Source organism: Papaver somniferum, chromosome 4 (assembly GCF_003573695.1).
Source record: "Papaver somniferum cultivar HN1 chromosome 4, ASM357369v1, whole genome shotgun sequence".
Taxonomy (NCBI): Eukaryota; Viridiplantae; Streptophyta; class Magnoliopsida; order Ranunculales; family Papaveraceae; genus Papaver; species Papaver somniferum.
This window is the reverse complement of record NC_039361.1, coordinates 107,358,311-107,374,004: the sequence shown is the minus strand read 5'-3', so window position 1 is coordinate 107,374,004 and position 15,694 is coordinate 107,358,311. Positions and strand designations below refer to the sequence as shown.

Sequence of the window (15,694 nt, the reverse complement as noted above, 5' to 3'; positions counted from 1 at the left end):
TGCATTCGCTGGTAAGGCGGTGACTGCGTTTAAACTTCTAAACCTGAAGGAGGCTTCAGTCCCCAAGTGTAGCTTACTTCAGTTTCCTTTGGCAGGAGGCATGAGGAAATCATAATCTTTGCATTGGTGGCTTGACATACTTCTGGCTTGGCCCCGTAGTGCAGGTCTTAGCGCTGCAACTTCTTCCATGAAACTATGATGACGTTGCTACCTTAGTCATGGAACGGTAATGATAACGTTGTTGGCTGGCACAAACACAGAAATGGCAAAGAGAGCGCCAGTGGCTTTGGTTCGTGGAACAGTGGAATGCGTTGCAACCCTGGCAGAGATGGCGCTTCAATCTTGGTTGTGCGGAGATGGCGCTGCTGACCTCGGAATGGCGCTGCTTTCTCGGGATGGTGGATACTGGTTTCAGTCTATGGAATGGTGGAAACTGGCTTCAGTCCATGGAATGGTGAAACTGGCTTCAGTCCATGGAATGGTGAAACTGGCTTCAGTCCGTGAAATGGTGAAAATATGGCGCTGGAACTTTGGCTACTAAACAGTGATGATGGCGGCTACTAAGTGGTGAGCTGATGGCTTCAGTCCGTGAAACAGTGGAAAGGGCACTCGGAAGGCTTACTGGATGGATCACGAAATGCTGGAGCGTTGGCGCTAACTTAACCATAGAGTGTTTGATGGTTATCAGGATGGACTGCAATGAGAAGTCCCTGGTCGCACTTCTCTTTAGTTTCTGAAATTGTTTTCTCCGAGCAGGCTTGGGATCCACTGCGGCCTCGTAAAGTGTTGCAGGCGCCTTCTAGACAGAGAGGTGATGATATTCTTACGCTACACCCTTCAAGAGTAGATTACCTTGTTGTGGTTATGACTTTGGGTTGACCGTGTATCCTGAGCTTTGATAATGAAGGGATTCCATGTAGAGCCTCAGTCCCCAAGTTTGGTTTACACGTTTCTTTGTAGTGGTTGGTGAGTTGACCATGATAAAGATATCATCTTGCATCCGTACTGGCGACTCTAATACTTCTTCCATGTGAAACTAAAATATGGATAAGTATGGATTACCTTTGTACTGGTTGTTGTTACGGTAAACCTCTTGCTGGTATAAACAAACGAGCAGCAAAAATTCTTGGCTGTAGACGTGATCCGAAGAGACTACATTGTCATGGAAACAAAATAGGTTGGCAGGAGTTGCTTGGGCATCCATGGAAGCAAAAGAGATTGTCTGGATTCATAACCGAGTAAACTGTCCACGACCACGAGCTTTGGAGAGATGGACCAAAAAGTGGAAACATTGAAGCGGAGCGTCTTCTCGAGAGAATGTTGAAGAGGAGCGGCTTCTGGAGGTGAGACGTTGAAGCGGATCCTGGAGTGAAACGTTGAAGCGGGTCGGCTTCTGGAGCGAAAAGTTGAAGCAGAACGGCTTCTGGAGAGAATGTTGAAGAGGAACGACTTTTGGAGATGAGACGTTGAAGCGATTCCTGGAGCAAAGTTCGAAGCGCCAACACAACGCGGCTGAGAGCTTGAAAATATATCTCGGTACTGCACCTTGGAGAAATAAAATAAATCTTACACACATGCTCCATCATAGATTGCATGGTTTTGTGAACAGAGTCCCCAGAAAGCATTAATGCACAAATCCACCAATTGATGTTTGGTCACATTTGGTTTATGACAATCTAATGCCCGAATTCGGAATCCCTTGATTAATCATTCGGATGTTCATTGTTTCGCTCCTTTTGAGTTGTGGCTATATCCGTCTGATCCTTATCAAAACTTCTTGTATTTCCATCAAATCAGCAATGATAATAAGGGGTTGGCCTCCTCTGGCTTCTCCGGTCTCTCGTCCTGATGGTGGAGTGACAACACTTGAAGAAACAATGGGGGTGGCGGTAGCGGCTCTGGCTATGGTGATCGGAGGTGTAACTCTTGAGGGAACGTTTCCTACGTCGCTGGTGTTGGTGATAGAGTCTACGACGCCGCAGGTGTTGATCATGCTCACAGGTGGTACATTGATGTCACTGGAAGGAACGTTGATATCAAGGGCGTTTTAGCGCATGTGGCATCAGGGTTTGTTGCTGACCCAGACCTGAGCTCTACCATCTTGAAATTAGAATTGAAAAATAAAATTAGAAATTGGTATTGCAGTAGAGAGATTAATCTCCCACTGTGGTCGTCAATTGTTTATGGGTGAAAATCGTTTCTGCTGATTTTGATAATTTCGGGTGTGTGGATGACAAACGAATCTAAACCCTAAACAATGCACTGCACGGGAGTACTTTTGATTCGAGGGATCAATCTGTACAATCCTTGCCTAAACTAAGAAATGGTCGTTTCAGGCTTGCTTCAGTCACAAAGTGAAGGAGAAGGGTTGGTCTTAGGGAGGGAAGCGAAGAGAGTGTTGAGACCAGAATCGTTGATTCTGAAGGTGTGGTTGTTTATGACTTGTATCTTAAAGTAGAACTGGCTAGCAGAATGGAAAGCTACCAGGTGATTTCTAGATACTGTATTGTTGCCGACCAAAACTTGTTGTCTGGTGGAAATAGGTGAAGCCCATTTATACAAGTCATATTGAAACGTACCCTGGTCTCGTAGGAAGTGGAAACGATTGAATGGTGGAAGAATAGAGTAACGTGTAACCGTCAGACGTTATGCTTCCATGATGAAGGAAGTGAACTCGTGTAACCGTCAGTCATTACACTTTCATGATGAAGGAAATGAATTGTTTACACCGTTACTTTTCACCACCACTAATTATCCCACTTCATGACACTTTCTTGTAACGGGCGCATTGCACGCCGCACGTTGTAAACCGCTAGACCAATACCTTGATGAGTATCCCCCAATTTGTGACATGTTTGATGTCTCGAGTATTTTCATGAAAAACGTGTAGCAGGTTGCTATGTGTAGCAAGTCAAAGTCAAGAGACTTTTCCATAGGAAAATAGCATGTGAAGCTATTAGGCTTGCCTTGGTTGGCCGCGTAAAACTTGCCACAAGTTGGTGGCGAACTTGAATGGCTGCGATTGCATCTCATGAAGAAGGGTAGTCGTTGATTATGGATACCTTCTGTTGGCGTCTGGTAATGTCACAGTGGCGTTTTTGGTGTATGCCAGCGGCATCGCAACATGACTGGCATATCTCGTGATTTTTGGTGGTGTAAGTGGCGCCTGGCGCAGCCATGGACATTAGCTGCCTGCCTGGAACTTGCCACAAGTCCGTCAGTTCAGTGGAGAACTTGGGTGGCTGAAATTGCATCTCATGAGGAAGGGTGACCATTGATTATGGCCGCATCTTGTTGTATAACGGAGTGGCTCCATTGGCATAGCGGCATGCCAGCGGCATGCTAGCGGCGTAGCCGTGTCATGGAGGCATGCTAGTAGCCGTGGCATAGCGGCATGTCAGTGGCGTAGCATAGAGGCATGCTAGTAGTCGTGGCATAGAGGCATGCTAGTAGTCGTGGCATAGCGGCATGCCAGTGGCGTAGCCGTGGCATGGCCGCAGGCTAGTATCCATGGCATAGGGGCATTCCAGTGGCGTTGTGGCATGGCCACGCCTGTGGCGTTGTAGTATGGACAAAGCTAAGATTCGGCTCCGCGACCAAAGTTAGGGCTTGGCGGCATGGCCAAGGCTAGGGTTTGGCGCCGTGGTGTTTGACCCTCATGTGGCATGGCAACATTGGCCCTGTTGCCACATCAATCCCATCGCTTTGGGAAACGTTATTTGGCTTTGGTTAGTGTAGCAACTTTGCCCAAATTAGGATTTGGCATGTCGAAACCCTAATTAGTGTGTGTGGCATGCAGCCGCGGCATAGCGATACTTTTGTGTAAATGGTGCCATAGCTATTCCAAAGGAGTTATGGCAAGGCCATAATGTGGAAACGACCACTGAATAGGGATTGTCATGGGTGGCTACGATATGGCGCCAACCCCAGGGCTTCCCGGGTCCCACACGGCTCGTGGCATGTTGTGGGGTCGAAGTGACATGATTTGTGCCACGACTAGAAATTAGGGATTTGGTAAATGCGTAGGCGTGCTTTTGACCCGAAAACCCTAATCTTAAGCTTTTCATGGCGTTGGCCACGAACATGAGGTAGATTAGCACATTTTTTTATGGCAGGTTACCACGAAGTGGCATGTTTGGCATGTTGGCATGCCGATCAATATGTTGTTGTGGCAGGGAATGTTTAGCTTGCCAATTAGTATAGTGGCGCGTGATGAGTGCTAAAAAGTGCGTATTTATATATATTTTTCTTGGCATTTAACTCATCTTTTGTGCATTAATTCTCCATTTTCTCCCATATTCTGTATTTTCATTGTTTTCAAGAATAAATACTTTTATTAATTAATTTTGCATTTTTAGGTACTAAATAAAGCCTGGTTAACTCACGAAGTGAAAAGAGCAAAGAAACGGCAAAGACTCCCGCAGAAAGGCAGCGAAGAATGATGTTTGCAAGAGCCGGATCAACTAGAAGTGGGTTTGGAAGGAAGAATTTGTTCTTAAAGAAGAAGTGGGATCAGAATTGTCTAAGCCCAAACTCTAACCTAAGTCCAAGACCAAGCCCAAAGCCTGCCTAAGCTCGTAGCCGTCAGATTGGATCCACAGATGCATCCTACGGTCGCTTCATCGTCGTGCATCGAAGTCTGAAGCTCCTGTCAAACACTACAGCACCTAACTCCATCTTGAGCCGTCTGTTTCGTTGTACTTCCGCATCCAACGGTCGCTCCTCGCTTCCTTCTGTCTCGCCGTTAGATCGATTCATCATCTTCGCATCCAACGTCTCATCCTCGTTGTTCATCAACAATTGTTAAACCCGCTCAACACCCGAGTACCAAATATCCTATACCCAAAACAAACGCACCCCAATCCATTTTCCATCGACTTCTTCTCTTTCTCCCTCACCCTCTGCAACACCACCATACCCTGCCGCACCACCATCATCACCACCACCTTCCTCAACTGCCACAACCACCACCAAAAGCCATCATGGCTATTACCTAACGAAACCCCATCTATTTCCCCTTCTTTCTATCCAGCTATCATACCAATTTCTCTCCTAGGGTTTCAGAGACAGGAAAGAAGAGAAATTGATAAAATAGCTCGAGCTAGAGGAGCAGTTGGAACAGGAGATGGAGAAGGAAGAGCAGAGGAAGGATGGGTCGAAGACATGGGAACGAATCATCCCATCAAATTAGGTAAATCAGTAACCCTAATTTCTGTTGTTTTTGGGTATTTGGGGAAAACTTGTGTAGAACCCTAATTGAAGCTTGTAACTATAAATATGATGTGTGGGTGTGTGTTAGAAGAGATGCCTGGGCTAGCCAGTGCTTCACCCAAGAGGACTGGAATAGCCAGTGCCTCAAGGGTTAGTTCTTAGTTTAAATTGTTTTGTAAATTTCAATTCATTTTAGAATTTAATTTCAGTTCAAGTTTAGTTCAATGTTTTAAACAATTTCAATTCCATTGTCATTTAATTTTATTATGTTCTAACTCCATTTTCTAGGGGTTAGATGATACTCTTGAATTGTAAGCTAGGATAGTCCTTGTTCATGTCACTGTTCTTGTAGTGCTGAAACTAAGTAGGATTGATAATTGGCTAGTTGAGTGAATGCACCTGTGATCACCTGTGCTGTAAGAAGACAGCTGATTCTAGGGGTGTAAGAGTGAGAGTAGCTAAGGATTCAGTCCACTTGAAGGACTGTGCTTAATTGAAGTAGGGAAGTTAGTAAACTTAGTGATCAAATGCACCTGTGATTGAGTGTGCTGTAAGAAGACACTCAATTCTAGGGGTGAACTAGAGAACTTAGGGGATTAACCTTCCACTAATGCGGATTGCTAGATAACTGGTTGAGGAAACAAGCCTGTGATCAGCTGTACTGTGAGAAGACAGTTGATGCTAGGGGTAAGTTAGTAAGATTAGTTAAATCATCCATAATCTTCCCTGAGATGAAACAAGAACATGATTTGATTAGGATCTGCCTTAGTTTAGGATCAAGATGTGGATTCAAAAGCCCTACCATGTTCCTGTTTACTTGCTTTACATGCTACTGTTTTTCAGTTCTGTCACTGCCCTTGGCTCACAGCCTTGGTTTGTTTGTCTTTGTTTCACTGTTTCTTATTCACTACCACTGATTTTTCTTGTTAACTGTCACTTGCTTCATCACTTCAACTATACATCCTAGTCTCTGTGGTTCGACCCTGCCTTTCACACTCACTACAACAGACCTTGTGCACTTGAAGGTATCATTTCTGTGACTCTTTTAGAGATCCACCAGCGCGACAGGGTGCGTTTGGTGTTCAACGTATGGTGGCAAGTTTAAAGCGACTTGATTGGACAAGAAAAGGGGTCGGCCAAACATAAGGCGCGGCTACACTTCTGGTGAGAGTGTGACGGCTTTTGAGCGACCTGATTGGTCGATTAAAAGAGGGTCGGCCAAGATGGGTGTGGCTACACTAATGGTGTGAGTGTGGCGACTTTAGAGCGACCTGATTAGTCGATGGGAAGTGGGGCCAGCAAGTGTGGGCTCAGCCACAACTTATGTGTGTGTGTGGCTAATTTGAGGCGACACGATTGGTCGAGGGAAATAAGGCCGGTTTTAGGATAGGTCGTGGCCAATGGCAAGTGGCGCCAATGCATGGCCACGCCTCCCTTTGCTTCTGCGGCTCCCTATTTTCTGACTATGGGCAAGGTTTTGCACCTCCTAATCCATGGCGGATTAATTACCTAGCTTGCCTAGGCTTAAATTAGACAAGCAAGGTCTGATATACTGCGCGAGGCGCAAAATCCTAACTTTTGCAAGTTAGTCAGGGCAATTTATTAAATTCTATGTGTTGACACAAAGTTCTTTTAAATTCATTGCCAGAGAGCGGCATGCTTTTCTGATTGAATACCTTATGCAAAAGACCTTATCCTTGATATTTGGAAATTCGTGCTACTCTGCTGCGAGTGAACACAAATCGTCATGCTATATCAACATTAAGGGTTCAGCCGGGAAACATAGCATAGAAGGCATTCAAAGGAACTTATGTTAAGTGAATACAGGCACGGCGCCGAAATTTACAGAACGCCTGGGATGGTTGTTACATGCGCCAGTCTGGATAAATTTCATGTAAATATCTTGAGCAGCTCAATAAATGTGCTAGTGGAGAGATTGACACTCATGGCTTCGTTTCCTCGCAGAGTGACGTCACATCAGATGCAAGGTTTTACAAATTTAACCCTGAGCTAAAAACCACCATCAACACCTTGAATAGCTAATTAATTTATTATTATTTTTATTCTTAATAAAAATAATAATAAATTAATAATGTTTAATTTTATTTAAGGTTAACTAATTATAAATTAAACAAAGCTTTTTGTTGGCAACCTGGCAACAAGCTGGGCACCAACACCCTTTTGAATAGAAATTAATGCCTAATCTATGAAAAAATAAAGCTACCAAAACCACTACTAGCGTCATTACTAGCTAAACAATTTTTCAGACACTTGAAAAAACACAAAGTATCCTCACCAAGTTCCACTAAGGTAGAGAAAGCTAAGACTCGCAAACCATGACCATGTGAAACACACTTGTCCAAGTATTTTGTGTGTTTACGTGACACCGCATTAGATATAGTTTTTCCTGAGACAAATGAGCGAATTCCTTCTCCAGTGAATGGCAAGACACCTGTGACATCTATACAAACATCTTGTCCATTTTCCCAGTTGAGCACAAGAATATCAGCAGGTTTCAAATCTTTGTCATCATCCGACAAAAAACCCAGGGAAACTTCCTTATGTGCAGGCACACCATCTTTCTAACAAATATCAGCAATTATATCACGAACAATATCATGCCAAAATTTAGGGCTTATATCCTTAGCACAATGAAGCGCGTGATCCCCAAAAATGTTCATGGATTTGCTACAACTTGGGCATAAACCATTCTCAACAAAAAGTGGGATACCAAGACGATAACAAAGCACAGCTCTGAACTGTCTCGGGTCCAAGGCATTAATTGATCCCACTGATGGGTACAACCAATAAATAGTCTTGAGCATACTTAACACGATTGCACTGCCACAAGATGGAATCTCTTGTAGACATAGAAAATTGGTCTGGGATTTTCTTCTTAACTGCATCAAAATAAGTGACTGTCATGGAGTGCATGGAAGGGGTGGGGGTGGGGGTATCATTGACACAATAAGTAGATGGTAATGCACATACCTGGATAAATCTCTGAAGTGAGAACTGATAAGCAGAACCTTTGTCTGTTGAGAATGAGTTACCAAGAATCACATTCTGTACCGAAGTAGTCTGACTCTGAGAAGCAAGGTAGCAGTAGGAGCTGGTGTCAACCATGGTGTAAATACCAAGTCCACCATCTTTGATAGGCAAGGTAGCCAAACGCTGTTGTGATGGACCAAACCCCGCACCATCGCCAGTGATTAGTAGCCTCAAGTACTTAAGTAAATGATTATCAAAAAGGTCAGAGGCTGGTTGCAGGGATGCAGGATTGGTAGTGCACATTGCAAAATAAAGTCTAGAGACACCAGTGAAATTGCGAAGTAATAACATCTCACTTTGGGGTTTTTTGAGTTTCTTGATTACAATCATTAATTGAACAGTTTTATTCACCCTGCTCAACATCATATCACTGAAAAAGTTCAGATCTAGACTCACCAGTCCATCCAGAAGTTTGACACCATTAGGTCTACCAATATCAGCAGGGAAAACACCACAAGTTGTTCTTCTAGGATAAATAGAAGGCCAAAATACTTCCGTTTTCTTTATATTAAGATGCAAACCCCTGCAAGGTTCTTTTGTTTCAATAATGCTTAAGGATTTGGATATCTCCAAAGCATCACAAATAATTGTGCCATTATAGAGGTACCATGCATGCAAATCAAGTTTGCATTGAGAGGCACTAATCTTTAGCAGGCCTCAAGTAACAAAATTCTACCCAGCGATAAATACTTGGACAATGGAGACTAACTTCCTTGATGAGTTGAGATCTGCTCACCATGTTGAAAGCATTAGAAAAGTCAATGAGCAGCATTGATATTTTGTCCGAGTGACGTTGCATCTCAAGTAGGCGATTTACAACATGTAAAATGCTTTCCCCTCCAGCAGGAACACCAACTCCAAATTAGTAATTACCTAAATAAGATGACATGTCCTTTCCAACAGAGAAAGCATCCACTTTCAAAACAAACCTACGTCAAACCGTGCCAACATCAATAGGCCTAATACCACCTCCAGGTTTAAGTAACGGAGTTAAGGGTGCACTAGCAATAAACTCGCCTAAAACCACAGTGCATTTACCAGTCAACCAAAGTTTGACAACCCCTGTAATCGATGCGAGCAACTCATCTGCAATAGCTGCTGCATCCCCACTCATTACATCGATCAAATTTTGCGCGCGTAAACCGTTACGACCACAAGATGTGCCTTTTAGGAAGATCTTAATAGCTCCAAAAACAGCCTGCGAGTCTACTGTGATTGGATCAACCGTGACAGACTCATAAGGAATGACAGGGGGAGGCGCCGAAGGGTGCTTGTCTTGTAACTCATGAAACGTATCCTCGTTATACGGAGCTATTCCAGATGAAGACAACACACGGATGACTGCAGCAAAATGACCGCATTCCGGCTTCTTTCGGCAAGCCAACATCGTAGCAGCACCTAGCTTCTTATCTTCCTTCTTAGACCCATTGCGAATAGGCTGTTGTAACAGTTTATTCACCAGGATGGAACAGCCGTTAGGTTCCTTCCAAACTGCCAGGGCTTGGTTAATGGCAATCACTTGTAAGCGCTTCCTATTACCAGACTTTTTCTCAGCTGAATTTCTCGGTTGGAACAAGGTAAGAATTTGAATCGGAAGAAGAACGAGCTGCAACCAAGCTGACAAGTTCCCAGGGTTAACAATAACCTTGTCGAGACAATTTTTCAGCGTCCTTGAAAAGGCTAATCTGCACTTGTGGGGTATGCAAGTGACAGTCGTGAACTGTCTTTGCAACACAGCGTTGAGAAGGTCGGTATAAAGAGCAACAACTGCACCATATTCGGAAGCAACATCAGCACCATACACTGAAACATCAACACCAACAGCAGAAACAGGAAAACTCGAGCATTCATCATGAACCTCAACTGGTTTATCTAAACCATGAAGGAGAAACTCAACCCCTGTACTGTTGGAAGGACCTACAACAATGTCTCCATGCATAACCTATGAAGCACGGATACTTCAAAATTGGTGATGTATCCGTATCGATGTCGTATCAGTATCAGATACTTGGGGATACCTGGGGATACGTATCAGATACTCTATTTAAAGTGTCACCTTTTTTTAATTACAAAAAGGGTAGGGGATACTCTGGGATACCTCTCAGATACTCTACGAGGGCATACTTCATGTAATCTAACATTTATTTTTTTATACAAAATCTATATATTTATAAATTTATACATAAAATCTAAATATTTATAGATATTTGTACTCATGAACATATCGAATAATTATATCTAAACCTAATACCTTGTTGGCTATAAAGAAAAAAGACTTGGTATTTATTTTTATGGTGCTTCAAAAAAAAACGGTGTTAGATTCTAGCTTTAAGGCTTATTGGGCTGTCATGTTCGTCATGTTGTTTAGAGAGAAATCGGAGTACATATGATTTTATCCATTCAATTAACAAAAGTAAGACTGAAACCCAAAATGCTGAAAATTGAATGTTTGCTCGCTTTAATATTCAAAATAGTATCTATCAGATTTTTTTATTTTATGATCTTTTAGTAGAATGAATTATTATTATATTAAATATTTTTCTAATAAATACACGTATCCCACCGTATCCCGTATCCCCATTTTATGAAAATTGACGAATCCCCATATCAGTATCACCGTGTCAGTATCGGTGCATCATAGTGCACAACACCTTCACGGACCTTACAAGATTTCTTCCAACCATGTAGGTGCATACACCTGCAACATAGCCACATTCATAAACAACCCAAAACCCTCTCCCAAGCCAAATATATGTTCAAGTTGTTAGCAGTCAATTCCCTGCAGATGGCTTTATTATTATCAGAGAAAAGATGTCTGTCATATAAATGCTTCAAGAAGGATCCCTTAGAGAAACCTCTACCGTTAATACCATCCTGGCAGCTATGGAAATGCTTGAAGGGACAGTGACAGAGATTATCGGTTGGAGCTGATGCATTTGTGTGAGAAGAAGAACCCAAGAGCTCTTGTGATGAAGGGATTGCAGAGCCGGAAGTCGCCCTAGTGGTTCTGGGCATTGCGACTGAAAAGTAAAAACCCTAAAAAAAAAAAAAACGAACGCTAAAGAATGACCAAAACGACAAACAAAACTAGAAAAGAAAACCAGAAAAAGTGGAAATCGTGGAAAAGCAAACAAGGGGAAATCAAAAACTAGATGAAAAATCAATGAAATCACGGTCATCCCGGAGAAAAAATCTGGCATGGGGAGCCAGAGAGAGTCGCCAGAACATTCCGGATAAAAAAAACTAAACGAATCTGGATACTATTGTCATTATGATAAAAAGATGGATAAGGAGCCATATACATATACAATTGTTATTTCATGACCTAGTTTTGTCACATTTGGTATGCCCGAAAAAAATTGTATTCCCCAAATCGGTATTCTGCAATTTAGTTAATTGGGACGACCGAAGGAGTCCCTTTATACGTTCATTAGGGGTGCCAGAATCTAGTTCTTTGTGACGTTTTTTTATTTTTATTTTTCATAACCAAAATTGGTCGGCAATTGGTGTTTTTTCCCCGAAATTGGGTCGACAACTAGAAAATTATAACCCACGATTATAGTTAGGCGCAATCAAAACGACCGAAAGTCAAACCGATTCACGGTAATGACATCCCAAAATGGCAAAAAAACCGTCACCTATACTTCCAATTTTAATCCTGACCATTCATTACCGACAAAATTCAGCTATCCGATCTAAGTGTCATACAAAAATGTTACAGACGATGTTATAAAATTGTTACAATATAAGTGTCACACATATATTACGCTTATAAATGTTATTAAATTAATGTTACAAAATTTGTTGCAGAAAATGTTACCAATTGCGTCTCAAAAACAAGCCCCCTATTTTGGTCGTCCCTTCACTGCTGAAGCAGTCATCTAGTTATTTCCCAAGTACACTTGAAAGTTGAAACACCATGATGAGCCATTAGCAATTCATCAATGTTTCCCTAAAATATGAGTATACGGAAGACTAGTGGAACCGATAACCTATCCCACATTCAATAGAAATGGAGAAGTGTATTAACAAGGCAGATTTTGTTCCGTTAGGCCAACATTACATTTTGTCATTTTATGGGCAGTATCCCACCAACAACCCAATGTAGCATCAAATTCCTAACGGTGCTTTAATAATCATAATGTTCCCCGAAAGTTAATTAAAACAAAATATATCAATTTTTTAATTCATTTCAAACATACTTTAAAACCATTTTATATGCTATTAGTGCTCACTCCATCACAAAACAATTCCCACCAGATTGTGTCTCAAAAAATGGAAGCCATTAATGCTCTCCATTTCTTTCCCACTTCAAAACCCAATCGTTCATCACTGCCAACCTCAAAACTACATCTTAAACCAGCTCAAAATCTCTTAAGACAATCAAATATACACCGGGTTGTATCCGCAACCTCACCAGAACCAAGTCCAATACTTGATCAGAATCATCGTCCTATTAACGTAACAATCAATTCCAATCCATGTAATGAGTTACAAGAAGATATACAAGAGTCAGTCACGGCTTACTGGGATTACCAATTTCTCTTTGTGTCGCAACGAGCTGAAACAGACGAACCTGTAAAACTTCAAGTAGTCGAAGGCGAAGTTCCATCGGATTTCCCATCCGGAACTTATTATCTAACTGGACCTGGAATATTTTCAGATGATCACGGTTCCACGGTTCACCCACTTGATGGTCATGGCTATCTTCGTGCTTTTAAAATCGATTGCGACGTACAATATTCAGCAAAATATATTAAGACTGATGCTCAGAAAGAAGAATGTAATAGTGAAACCGGAGAGTGGAAGTTTACTCATCGTGGACCATTTTCAGTGTTGAGGGGTGGCAAAAAGTTTGGAAATACTAAAGTTATGAAAAATGTTGCTAATACTAGTGTCCTGAAATGGGGTGGCAAATTACTTTGTTTATGGGAAGGTGGCGATCCTTATGAGATCGATATCGAAAACGGTCATTTGGATACTGTTGGTATATTCGATCTGATTAATCGTCATCATTTACGGCCGGAGAATATAGCTTCAGATGGTGTTAATCAGATTTCGGAGGATGCAAAGGAGGTTTCCGGCGACGATGGTGGTGGTTTTTGGGATTTTGCTGCTGGAGTGGTGAAACCTATTCTTCATGGTTAGTATATATGGTATCTTTGTTTAGTGGCCAACCACAATTTTGTCACCCAAAGAGGTGCAACAAGATGACATATTTTATTTCTAAACAATTGAGGCCGGCAAAATTTTGGACTAATCTTTGGATTTGATGGTACACATGGGTCTACCGTTTTGATGATTCGTACTGTACTTTTAACTGTTGTGTAGGAATATTCAAGATGCCACCTAAACGGCTTTTGTCGCATTACAAGATTGATCCTACTCTGGATATGCTTTTGACTGTTTCGTGCAACGCAGAAGATATGCTTATTCCCCGCAGTTCTTTCACCTTCTACGGTAATTAACATGCAACCATACATTTTTTGTAATATCTGACTCAGCTTGTATTTGAGTCAGATTTAGCTATATAGCCAATTAACTAGTTTGGCACATGTCTAAAAGTTGGACATCACTCTACTATTTAGATAAATCAAATTCAGACGAGTCAGCTGAGTGAGAAATAAAACGGACACCTCAATATGTTCCGGATCGACTTTAAATTAATGAAATGACAACCTAAAGCTATAGCAGAGAATTTGAATTTGGTTTTGTTGTTTTGGTTGCAGAATTTAATTCAAATTTCAAGCTATTACAGAAGCAAGAATTTGATATACCTGAGCACATGATGATCCATGACTGGGCTTTCACCGAGACACACTATGTCTTGTTTGGCAATCGCATTAAGCTTGATGTCCCAGGTACATATTACCCACCCCTAATCACACCCCAACACATAATCCTCAAGAATCACCTTTTTCACTGTTTTTATATGATCTGTAGGATCAATGTTAGCTGTATGTGGATTGTCTCCAATGATAAGTGCGTTATCAGTAAATCCGAACAAGCCTACATCACCGATCTACGTGCTTCCTCGGTTTCCTGATAAAGTCAAAAGCAATAGAGATTGGAAAATACCCGTCGAGGCTCCTTCACATATGTGGGTTCTGCATGCTGGAAACGCTTTTGAGCTCACCGACCAAAGAGGGAATTTAGAAATTCAAATCCATGCTGCTATTTGTTCCTACAAATGGTTCAACTTCCATAAAATGTTCGGTAATATTGTTTCTTTTCGCCAACTAATTACTGCTAAAGCTATAACTACCTAATCTAATATTTTCTCATTTCAAAAAACAGGTTATGATTGGAAAACTGGCAAATTAGACCCTTCCTTCATGAATGCAAGAGATGGCCAAGAAAATACTTTGCCCCACCTAGTGAAGGTGTCGTAAAATAGCCGTTATTGTTTGTTCAAACTACTAGCCTCAGACGATGGAATATAATTGTTTGTTGGCCAATGTAGGTATCTATCAAACTCCAATCAGATGGAAATTTTGAAGAATGCACGGTTGAAGCTCTAAACAATTGGAGTAAACCAACAGATTTCCCGGCTATCAATCCAGCTTTCTCTGGTAGCAACAACACATGCATTTATGCAGCAACTTCTTCTAATAGTCGTCAAAGCTTGCCACACTTTCCATTTGATACGGTAGTAAAGCTAAATTTAGTTGACAAGTCCGTCTCAACATGGTCAGTTGGAAGTAGATGCTTTATCGGCGAACCTGTTTTTGTCCCCGAAGGAACTGATGAGGAAGATGGATACCTTGTAGTAATAGAGGTAAGAATCAACAAAATTTATTCTTATACCGATTTAAGCTGTCAACAAACTTATATTCAGATGAGCGCATACTGATTTATTTTTCTTGTACTCTTTATATCGATGTTACTTTTCCCGCCCGCAGTATGCAGTATCAATACAGAAGTGTTACATGGTGATATTAGACCCTAAAAAGATAGGGAGAAGTGAGCATGCACTCGTAGCAAAACTTGAAGTTCCGAAAAACTTAAATTTTCCTCTTGGGTTTCATGGATTTTGGGCAGCAGCTGATTAAATTGTGTATAAGCATATAAGAAATATCAATGATAATAAAATTATATGTATTTTAATCTATTGGGCCTGTCAAGCTGGTTCATTTGTGTGTATGGACATCCAAAATCTCACCTGAATACTGTACGTTGAACGGAGGAAGCACTAATCAAGGTCCAGAATTATTTACCAGATTCTTTTCTTCAAGCTTTTTAATCCACTTCCATTGATGTAATAATAGACCACTAGCCGCCTGATTGATTAAATGTGTGCAAAAAAAAAAAGACAAAAAAAAGAGAGAATTTATTTCTTTTTAAATACCCTTTGGAAAAGCTAAACTATGTCATGAGTTAGGGCTTTAGTTAAAGCATGGATGCTAATGAGAGTACCACATTGCTTGGTGGT

General features: G+C 41.5%; 1 protein-coding gene across 1 annotated transcript; it reads left to right on the top strand.

Moving 5' to 3' along the window:
• Window positions 1-12,515: 12,515 nt before the first annotated feature.
• On the top strand, window positions 12,516-15,409 carry LOC113274160 (carotenoid cleavage dioxygenase 7, chloroplastic-like). The gene is made up of 7 exons (XM_026523636.1): window positions 12,516-13,405; window positions 13,594-13,722; window positions 13,992-14,123; window positions 14,206-14,478; window positions 14,560-14,645; window positions 14,726-15,040; window positions 15,165-15,409. The coding sequence occupies exons 1-7, from the start codon at window positions 12,538-12,540 to the stop codon at window positions 15,312-15,314; spliced, it is 1,953 nt and encodes a 650-aa protein (XP_026379421.1). The 5' UTR covers window positions 12,516-12,537; the 3' UTR covers window positions 15,315-15,409.
• The last annotated feature ends 285 nt before the right edge of the window (window positions 15,410-15,694 follow it).